General features: G+C 34.4%; 1 protein-coding gene across 1 annotated transcript; it reads right to left on the bottom strand.

The window, feature by feature from the left end:
• Window positions 1-830: 830 nt before the first annotated feature.
• On the bottom strand, window positions 831-7,337 carry LOC118054525 (protein PAM71-homolog, chloroplastic). The gene is made up of 10 exons (XM_035066157.2): window positions 7,039-7,337; window positions 5,395-5,548; window positions 4,545-4,728; window positions 2,973-3,020; window positions 2,119-2,215; window positions 1,856-2,013; window positions 1,597-1,662; window positions 1,479-1,529; window positions 1,273-1,377; window positions 831-1,182 (listed from the first exon to the last, which is right to left on the bottom strand). Exons 1-10 carry the CDS (start codon window positions 7,160-7,162, stop codon window positions 1,117-1,119), a joined length of 1,053 nt encoding a protein of 350 aa, XP_034922048.1. The 5' UTR covers window positions 7,163-7,337; the 3' UTR covers window positions 831-1,116.
• Between the last annotated feature and the right edge of the window lie 3,570 nt (window positions 7,338-10,907).

A 10,907-nucleotide genomic window follows, 5' to 3' on the forward strand; every position in this document is an offset into this window, starting at 1 on the left:
GATTGAATGTTGGTTTGTGGTTTCTCTGAATAGACTCTCATACTGTCAGATGTATCAGACAATGCAACTGAAATGTTGAATATGAAAATATTGTTGATTTTCCCTATGAATATAAAAGATTTCAAACTTCAAATCCGTATATCACCAGAAAAGCCAAACAAATTGTAAAAAAGGAAAGAGAAAGTAAACAAGAGCATAAACCAACAGTAATGACGCACTTTAGTCTGTGTTCAACAGAGACATCGATCTGAGTCCGACCCGGTAACTAGAGGTACAAATCTAAAGAAAAAGCTTACAAAATTCAAGCTTTTCTGAAACACCAAGCTCGTGTTTGAGATGACAAAAATAAAAAGGGAAATTTCTTTACTGAATGAACGCCTTAGAAAAGAGTAATGGTAATATGCCAGATTTCACACTAAGAAGTAGTATGTTCTCCATGAACATGATAAGTTCTTTATGAGCAATTGTAGCAGACAAGGATTACTATTTAGTTTGTAAAGTACCCTTTTCTCTCTCTCCCTGTATAGCCATTTTCTTACTGGCTATGAGAGATCTTAATGAAGTTATATCATCTTTTATCCCAAAAAAAAAAATGACAACTAGCCACGCCGCATCTACAGTCAGAATCCATGAGCATAGTTTTGCAATAATCTGCTGGCCTTTTCTCCTTTACATGCTATGACTTGAGGCGTTTGTTCATTTGTTGTAAGATGCTAAGAGGAACAGTAACGAGGTACGTACGGATACTTTTGAATCGTGGGACTAGCTTGTGAAGACCAACCAGCAAAATAGAGCATACTACCGTTTCATGTAAATTTGAGTCACAAAACAATAGCGAAAGTGTCAGTTTCTTACTCACGAGTGAGGATTTAATTCTGCATCCAGTGAAAAATACACAGATTCGCCCTTCCAAGTTTCAACTGAATTCTCAAGTATTACAACATGAATTACACTTGACCCAAGTTGGGGTCTTGGTATGAATCTCTGTCATAGAGCTGCGTGGCACATGTTTTGCTCCTTTTCGTCAGCTATATTTTCCCTAATAACTAATGCTGTCCAACATCCACAGGCAGTATGACTGCCTGAAAACTGTTTCTCTTGATTCCAATGAACTCATTAGAAGAAGCCAAAAAAAGTGGCAACAGCAAAAACAAGAAACAGCACTCCACCCAAGTAGCCAACCTGGTTTGAAGACAGAGTGAATTGCGTAGAATACAGAATACCAGAAGAAATGTTTTATGATAACCTATAAATGCATGTTGTGGCTCTTACCAGCTTTTCTGAAATGTAGTTTGCAAGAAAGGCTCCTCCTAGAATCGCAATGGATGTTGCAACCAGGTGTCCAGCAATGGCTCCTGTTGCCACGCCCCATGGAGACTGCAGAAAGGGGAAAGGGGAAAGGGGAGAAGCAAATGCTGTGATTGATTCTCGATTGTGAAGAGACTACATCATATGATCAACAGTTCATGAAATTGCACCTGCGCAGCTCCAAGAGCAATTGTTGCGAGCATCGAGCGATCTCCCCATTCCTGGAACCAGTTAGGATATGGTGAAATTGGACACTTTGTTTCATAAGATGGAAGTATGGATGCTTACCGCAAAGAATACAAGGCTGAATGACTTCCACACAATCTCAAATGGATTTGTGAGCAGTTTTGAGACCTGTAGACGTTAAGAAAGTATCTGCTGCCATGAATTTTTGGGAAACACCCAATGAAACAAATTCCAACACAAAACAAAGTCTCCTAAAATCATCAGACAAATATACGCCATTCATTTTCCTTTTGCAACTCGCTCAGAAAGAATGAACTGAATATATTCCCCAAAAGCTCAGGCTTCCAGGTTACAAGATTACCTTCACAAGCTTCTCAGCTTCCGAGTATTCATCAAGTTCTGGACTGCTTTCGTTGCCACTCTTAACATCATTTGTTGGAAGATCCCATGCATCTTTTATTGATTTTAGCCCGAAGAACATGAGAAGTGTTACTGCTGCATATTCTCCAATTGGCAGGGCTGTTCACAAGCTAACAAGATAAGAGATGTTTCTATTTCACTAAAGTCATTAATAAAGAACACAAGCAAGTCAGTTAGTTGACAGTTACCAAGACTACAGCTTACTTGTTTGGAACTGAGCAGGTACTGAATGAAAGATTCGTCCAATTACAACTGACAAGATTGTCATAAGTGAAAGAGCACCCATTGACCCCAGAAGAACCTGGTAAATGATTCAAGGCATTGAAAGAAAAATTTAGCCAAAAAAGTAAGCGTTAATTGATATGAGATCATCATATCTAGATACTATAATACACATCTGCAACAAACAACCACCAATCTTAACTTAATGATGGTTGCTAAGTGCTTCAGATTCATCGTTTCATGTTGAAATTGTATAGAAATACACTCAATATTATGGTGTTTATTCATAGCAAAATTAAGGCAACAGATAAACAACAAGACTCTGATCTCCAATCCAAAAGATACTGAAAGATAACTAGATTGAATAAGAAAACTATAATGTGATTGTTTCAGATATGTTTAGGATTGATCTATTTCATTGCTTTTAATCGGTCCCTTGGCACCCTGCCTCACAAAAACACATCCATGAGAAGCTTTCTGGTGACAACAGTGACGTACCAAGTCAAATCTATAATAAATGAGTTCTTCAGTCACCTTTCTGCAATTCAAGGAGGGGTGACCACTAGTATTTTCTGATTAGAAATGAATGGCAATGACAATCAGTGCCACTTATTACTATCACATTTGTCTTCTTTTTTTGGGAGTAAGTTGACAACTTCTCAGGGTTTTCAGATTTTTATTCGGGGCTAGGGAATAAAACTGTCATATTTATGACCTCCTTTAAGAAAATTGAATCAGAACAAACATTGAAGAACATGACATAATCAATAAGTTTAATAACTCAATAGTAAGCAATGCTGAAGTAAGAATGGGGTGAAAGCTTGTGAGAAACATACCAGTCCTTTCTCATATTGCATGGCCAAGAGTGCAGCAATAAAAAATGTCTGTCAATACAAGAGAAAGTTAATTTCAGGCTCCAGAAATTTGGAGGTACAAGTAAGATAGAATGTGGTAACCATACTGAGTGATGACTATTGATCTTTCAACAATTTCATTCTGTTTGCAACTAATACTCGACTGCAGCAAGCAAATGGGTTCACATGTAAGAAACGAAATCCTCAAATGCATAAAACATATCCCAATCGGACCCAACCCTAGGCTGTACTGCCTTTATTTTTCACACATTAGCTAAATGAATCTTTCTCATCAGGTTGTGCTATTCCCGATCACCATTCTGCTTATGTTTGAATGATGCCCTCAATTAAATTAGAAAAACAAAAGGTTCCCTTAGAATAAGATTTCCACCATTCATTTGTTATGTGTGAAGCCATAAAAAAACACTGAGAGCAAAGAAAGAACAAGTTAAGAGCAACATATTCACACTTCCTGTCAGTATCTGGATATTTCTGTTATACTCATTACTCAAGGAGACTAGAAGATCAAGTCCAATAAATCTATCTCACCAGCAGGAGCCAATGAGGTCATCATGAATAACAGTTATCAAGCCTGGCTGCTGGAACGCAGAAAATGCAAAAGGGCATGGAAGCTTGGAGTGCCACAAACATGAAAAAGCGCAAGGTTAAACATCAATTATTTCAACAAAGGGTGAAGTATCTTCTTTTATTTTTGGGCAATCAGTTTCAATTTTTTTTTTTTTTTTTTGAGAATTCAAATGTAATTGTTGCACAGATTTGTTACATAATTTTAAAAGCAGCCCTGACTGCCAAAAAGCATCCAGCATGTACGCTTTATTTATCATTTGTTCAAGTTTGCCTGCAGTTGCAACCAAATTGCGGTTGGCTTTCCTTTGCCCTTAATTTTGGAAAACTGATATGATAAAAAATTATTTCCTCTATCTATAGTTTGGGAAGCTCCAAAAGTTTGGTTACTTTAATTTTGTGGTGAAAATCACAAAATAGCTGACTTATTCTCAAATGAATTATAAACAGTAGTAAGATGTTTTCCTCAAATGTTAGAAGAGCAGATAATGGAGGAAAAAGTCTTGAGATAGTAGTGGTTGTTATTTGGTCAGCAAAAATCATGAACAAGTGAGCAACTGAAGCCATCAGTATATTAAAAAAAAAATAATGTAATTAATTTTCTTCAGTTGACAAGAAATTTGAGCAATTGAATTGTATGCTTTAGGTCATACTTCATGTTTTCATTTCCCAGGGAAGTTGTTATACCCTCCATGTTCTCTAGATTTTTTTTTCTTGTATTTCTTCTCCTTACTTCCTTTAGAGAAAGATTTGAATAAGAAAGAACCTTCTTTGACAAACTTCTGCTAAGAGCAAAAGGTTAGATGGATACATTGAAAAATGTCAAGCTGTCTAGGCGTTGCATGCAGAACTTCAATAAAAGAGATAAGAACTGAACTGAGTAAATCAAAGAACAATATCATACAAAGTTTCAAGGACATAGAAGTAGATGGAAATTCAAGAAAAAAGTTAAAACTGTAAACTGGTTACCTTGTCCCCGATTTCAGAAACAAATATTAATGTGAATGCAGCAGCTAATCCTGACTTTGCGATTGCTGCTAAAATTGATGAAGGTCCACCTCTCACAAAAGCAACAAGTGAAAATACCAAAGCACATCCAAGTAGCACAATAGCTATAGATAGAGGATAAGGAATTTTGCTGGGTGGTTTTATACTGCAAATACGAAACAAATATGAGTGACATCTGACTTGAACGTTGTCCATCCTAGGCCTCAGGCAATTTAGAGTTCAGGTGTACTGATTAGATGTTTAAGATCATCAATGTTAAACAAATTTAGAAAAATTCTTTTCAATGTTGAGGGTTATTGGACCAAAAACAAGTTTGGGTTTGAAATCAAATGAATACTCAAAACAGCGAAGGAGTCTTCCCCAAAAAGATATAATTCCTTATTGATGTCCACATCATGTAATTTTCATAAAGGATAATAGAGGAGGTGCAGAAATCTTTTTTTCATAATTCTGACAGTGAAAGGCTGCTTCTAGCTCCCAACGAATGGGAAAGAGGGGTTGGAATCATACAGTACAGAAAGAAAAGCTACTTAAATAAGATTTAGATAAATTCTTCAACTGAAAAGGGCTGCCAGCTCCACTTTCTGAACGAGTAACAAAGTAATAAAAACACATGAGGATTTTTCTTCCAATTATGCATACAAATGTTGCTAAATATGAAATCGCACACCATACATGTCTATTTGAAGCTCACAGTGCCATAGAACTTGATGAATCAAAGAGAGGAATTATAGTGCATCATAAAGGCTTAAACGACACAAATGTTTACCACATTGTAGTTTTATAAGAGTCAGTATTTCATATCACTTACATTTCAGGTAAGTTGTCACCAGGTGGACCACCGCTAAAACTTTTCTTGTTGTCCTGTTCCTCCTCTTCATAGCCCCCAGATCCTATAGTAACATTGGATGCTTGTGCTCTAAATGTGTCGAATCTGTTCAACTTTGAGATCTCTCTGCATCTTACTATTAAAGAACATGTTACCCACTAATTGAACACCATGACCACTGACAATAGACATGATGTAAATACACAGAACATAAATATATTTACTATAGGCATCTTATTATTAAATCTATGTACTTCCCTTTTCTTTATGTCTTCGTTAAACACCAACAAATATAAAAATATATTTGCTAGATGCATGTCATTTTTTAGTAGTACAAATATCAACAAAGAAAGTCTATCCATGAACTACTTTAGAACCCAAAGGGATGACACTCAATAGCCTCCATAATTATACCTGAATTTTATTTCAGCCCGACTGCTGAAGTTGGAGAGTCTTACTTGATAGCACACCATGCACAGGAGACAAAACATTGCAGCGCATTCATGTTATAATAGGGTTTAATAAAGAATTAAGGATCACATCAGGCCAAGTTACTAGGTATACCTCTGTGCTCAGGCCCTCTCTAGTCTCCATAATGCTTAATTAAGATGGAAAGAAAAGGGAAGTGTATAGATTTAAGCCACTAAATTGTTGGGCTCATAATGAATTTCCAGCAGATATCCTAGTTCAATAAATTTACAAATACATCCCTAAACAATACCCAAACTGATCAGTACAGCTACCCGGCATGGTAACTACTCTCCAAAGACAAACCATCCAAATGCCACGCAATAGTTTAAGTGTTGTTCGTTTTTTCTATTTCATCATTTTAGCATCCAAAATTTATTAGTTTTCCATTCACCCAAAACCTATTTACTTTATCTGGAGTGCTAGAATACAACGAACACTCGTCTAAACTAACTAAACAGCATACAATAGTAAAAGAAATCCCGTCTGTGATCCCTAAAAAGACACCCACCATCCAATCAATCAGCCATGGAAATTTAAGGTTTATAGTGCATGGTGTATATCTAAACTTTAACCAAGAAGAAATCCTACTAGAATCCCAGGAATGATTTTCAAACATTGATTGTAAAAGCGATTACTGCTGGTGTTGTACTAGAACGAGTACCATATTCTGACAACACAAAAATGCCACTCACTATATTTGGACTCATTACATTTTTTTCATCCATTCACTTGAACAGAAACGTCAAATCATAATCGATGGCAATTGCAACTCCACACCCTTTATGCTCCACCATATATACTTCCACCTTTTAATCCCAGCAAGAAGAAAAAAACAACCAACAATAATAACAACAGAATAAACCAGTATCCTCAAAATAAGCTCAAATTCTCCACCTCATCCTAACAAAAACTTGACTCGAACTAAGCTAGTTTTTGTTTCTGAACCCAGATAAGCTCAACTCAAATTTCACTCTGAGGTCGGTCTCCCACCTATACTAACTTAACCATTTAGCACAGCCAGCAGACGAAATTCAACATACAGATGAAAATGAAATGAAATACCAGTCAGTAAGTAGCTTTATCATTTCCTCTGGACAAAGAATAATTTTTTTTAACACAAAAGGAAATCAAAGTGAACAAAACAAAAGAACTTACATGAAGATGAAATGACTTTTCTAGAAATCCCAGCAAAACATGGAACCAGAGGCAGTAATGGAGGCCTTGCGCTGCTGCTGCTACTTGAAGTTAGCGGTGTTTTTGGAAGAGTCAGCCCCTTCATCTTGTACGCCTTTCTCTTCAAAAAACCATTTCACAAATTCATTTCAGCTCCTATAGTCTTGAACGAATGAACTACTCACTGCTTCTTGAATGAAGACTGGTTGATTTACAAATGGGAAACAACTTCCTTTCCTTCTATCGGTGCAATCAGTGTGGTCTGCTTATTTCGTTTCTCTGTGGAGTTGCTGCTGGCTGCCACGTGTACAATAAGATAAAAAGGTACTATTTTCAGGAACGACGACGTTCTATATCCGGGCTTTTTCTCCCTTGACCCTTCTCTGTTCTTTTTCTTGAAAGGAGAATTGTTGAGGAGTTTAAAAGTCATGGGCCTTCTTGTCCAGTCTTTTCTGGAGGAAGGCCCATTCTCTAATTTAATTTTGATTAATTTTAATTTGTATAAAATATGTTGACTATAATGAATTTAAATTGTGGACAGTTAGATCAAGTATAATGTGATTTTTTCCCTCCTGTTCGTATATGAATTTGGATCAAAATATTTTTTAAAAATAATCTTAAAAGCTCATTTTTTTACATTAAAGTGGTTGTGTTTTCAAAAAATAAATTATTTTAACTGGTTTGATATAATACTCAAACTCAAAGATAAAAAATTGAATTTGAATACGGGATGACGAAGACAGGAAAATCTAATGATGTTTAAAATATTTTTACTTAAAATTTATCTTTTTTAAATATATTTTTTTAAGTGAGTTCCAATAAATAATTAATAATATATTACTAATTAATTTCTTAGCACGAAAAGGCATAAATCAAGTCACACGTGACTGGGCTTCGTCTATTATGGATCTATAGCATATTTTATCACGATAGGCTCGGAGAAATTAGAGTTCGCCAGGAAACATGTGAGTAACACGTGCACTGTGTAATGTTCTCTTCAATTATTTTAACACAGGGATCCGATTGGGGGAGAGGAAGACAGGTGAAGATCCAAAGGATAACATCAAGAGTCAAGAGACTCGATCAATAACCTATAGTTGAGAAATTCAATCAATTCATTTCGATAACATTTACTGTTTTAGAACATGAAAGATCGATATAGGATCTGTTTGAGATTTTTATAATGGTTATGGTTTAAAATATTTTTTTATTTAAAAATATATTAGGATAATTATATTTTTATTTTTTAAAATCAATACATCAAAACAATCTAAAAATAAAATTTAAAATTTAAAAAAATATAAATTCAACCCGCTCCTAAAGGAAGTAATAAAGATTAAAAAAAATTATTTAGCTATGGAGATAGAGATAAGGATATTAAATAAATATATTTTTTTTGGATATTTTTTGCAATTACTTCCTATATTTAAAAAAAACATGTATTATTTATTTTAACTTGCAGCATAGTACGGTGTCGTTACAATGTGAAGGAGGAGGAGGAATTTAGGAAAACGGTGCCTGGGCCTCGACAATTATAGATCTTTTGCCTTGTGTGTGGTGTCCAGGTCCATTTGGCTGTATGCTAGCAGTTATGAAGGTAGGCCGAGATGGACCTACCATCTTGATTTCTGCTTGTTTTTTCAGCTATCAATCTAATGCCTTCTTACAGGATGATCTTGGTTTCGAGGCATGAAAGTTAACGAGATTAGTCTCGGTGACAGTGATTAGTAAAGCTTGCCTAATTCCTTGATTTTTTAGATTTAGATTTTACGCCTAACATTCAAAGATATTTGTTGTTTTTCTCGATGCGCTGTGTTGGAGTGGAGAATATATATATTATTAAAATTGCTGGAATAGAGATTTTAATATCGAGCTATACACGAGATATTTCTTTTCTTTAAATTAAAAACAATAGTCAACAAACAAGTGTCATTTGGTGGCAAAACGTTTTTTTAAAAGAAATCATGATCATTGACGGGATCTTTTTGTGCTTGTTATTGATTATAGTGCGGTTTATTTTTATATTTTAAAAATATTAAAAAAATAATTTTTTTATTTTAAAATAATTTTTTTATATTTTTTTAAATTATTTTGATGCGCTGATATTAAAAATAATTATTAAAAAATAAAAAATACAGTATTTTAATATATTTTTAAATAAAAAACATTTTAAAATATAATCGCAATTACACTTCAAAACAGGTGATATATATACAAAAATTACTGGATAAATCTAGTTCTATATCTAAGATTATGACCAACTAGTAAGGTTATCACAAATAATCAAGTTTATATAGGTTATCAATTTAATAGATTGTATATTAAAATATGAATCTTTTAACGTTTTATAGCTCAATCATAGTCACGAAATAAAATAATTAATAACATGTTAATCGTCAAATTAAAGAAAACAAATTTAATGAAATGTTAGACCTTAATTAATTTGGTCTATAATTTCATACAATTGAATTAGACTCACATAATAATTTATAATATCAAACCAGATACATTATATTTAATCATGAAATTTATTTTTTATAAAATTTGTGAAATCATTTTAATTTAAAAATTTAAGTTGTTAAGTGAAATTTAAAAACAATATTATTTTTAACATGTCATTTTAAGTAAAAGTTATTAGAGATTAAAATCAGTATAGACTCGTATTATTTCATGTTTAATTTTATTAGATAAAAAAATGATAAAATTTAAAATTCATCACTGTTTAACAAATAAGACTCTAATATTGTTTTATTTTTTTTAAAAAAAAAAAGAGGTAAAGAAAATCTAGAAATTTAGAGTTTAAAATTTTAATTTATTAAATACACCCCAAACATAATTTATATTATTCTTTTAATAATTCTATGCTAGCTGATGATCTACGTTCGTAGAATACCTAACCTAACCATGCAAGGATCATAAGACTAAAGCCACAATGGGTTTTAATAATCTCAGTTTTCTTATTCTAAACACACAAACACACAAGAGAGAGAGAGAGAGGCAAAGGCAATTCATTGAATCTTTTTGGTATCGCTTTACAATAATTCTCATCAATAGCACGTGACTCTCACGTTCATGAAAGAAGAAGACAACGCACCCAGCACCCCCTACTACTCCCTTGCCCACCAGCCATCATCCCAGAGGGGTAACGTGCAGTTGGTGGACCCCCTCTATGCACATGCAGAAGGGTCCCCGAAAAAATAAATCAATCAAAGGGCACAAAATTGGACCAATTACACTTAATCTGAAATACTTTTTTTTTTTTTTTTAATTTCTACGCTATTTTATAATTAGACCAGTCACCCCATTCAACTACTGGTACCTGGTTAAAATACCGGTGATTGGTGCGGGTCTCACAAGATCATCGCCACCACGTGCGGTGTCAGGGAGGTCAAAAGCTTGGGGGATTTCCCCGTATCTACGTGTCAGTATGTTATTGGTCTAGTGACGTGGGTGGTGGACCTTATTGGGAGGGATGCATTTCACGCATTGTGTTGACCGTTCCGTTTTTAGGGCTGCCCGTTGCGTAAGCGGCCCGCCCCTTATTTTTCTTCTACTACCACTGAATACAAATCGTATCTATTTTATCTCTTCGTAACGTATCTTTTATTACCATAACGCCCTCTTGCTTTACCTTATTTGCGCTCATGACCGCGTTGAAAATCGAACATGGAAAGAATTAAAATTCTGGAGAATACAGGGAGGATGATGGTAATAATGTTGTCATGCTGGCCTAAGGGAGATTATAGTACTTTCCAACTTTATCATCGTGATGACAACAAATGATCTATGAATTGTTCACTTGTGTGCCTGGTCCTTTATTTTGACTATCAATGGACATTAAAATAATTGCA

Source organism: Populus alba, chromosome 3, assembly GCF_005239225.2.
Source record: "Populus alba chromosome 3, ASM523922v2, whole genome shotgun sequence".
NCBI classification, from domain to species: Eukaryota; Viridiplantae; Streptophyta; class Magnoliopsida; order Malpighiales; family Salicaceae; genus Populus; species Populus alba.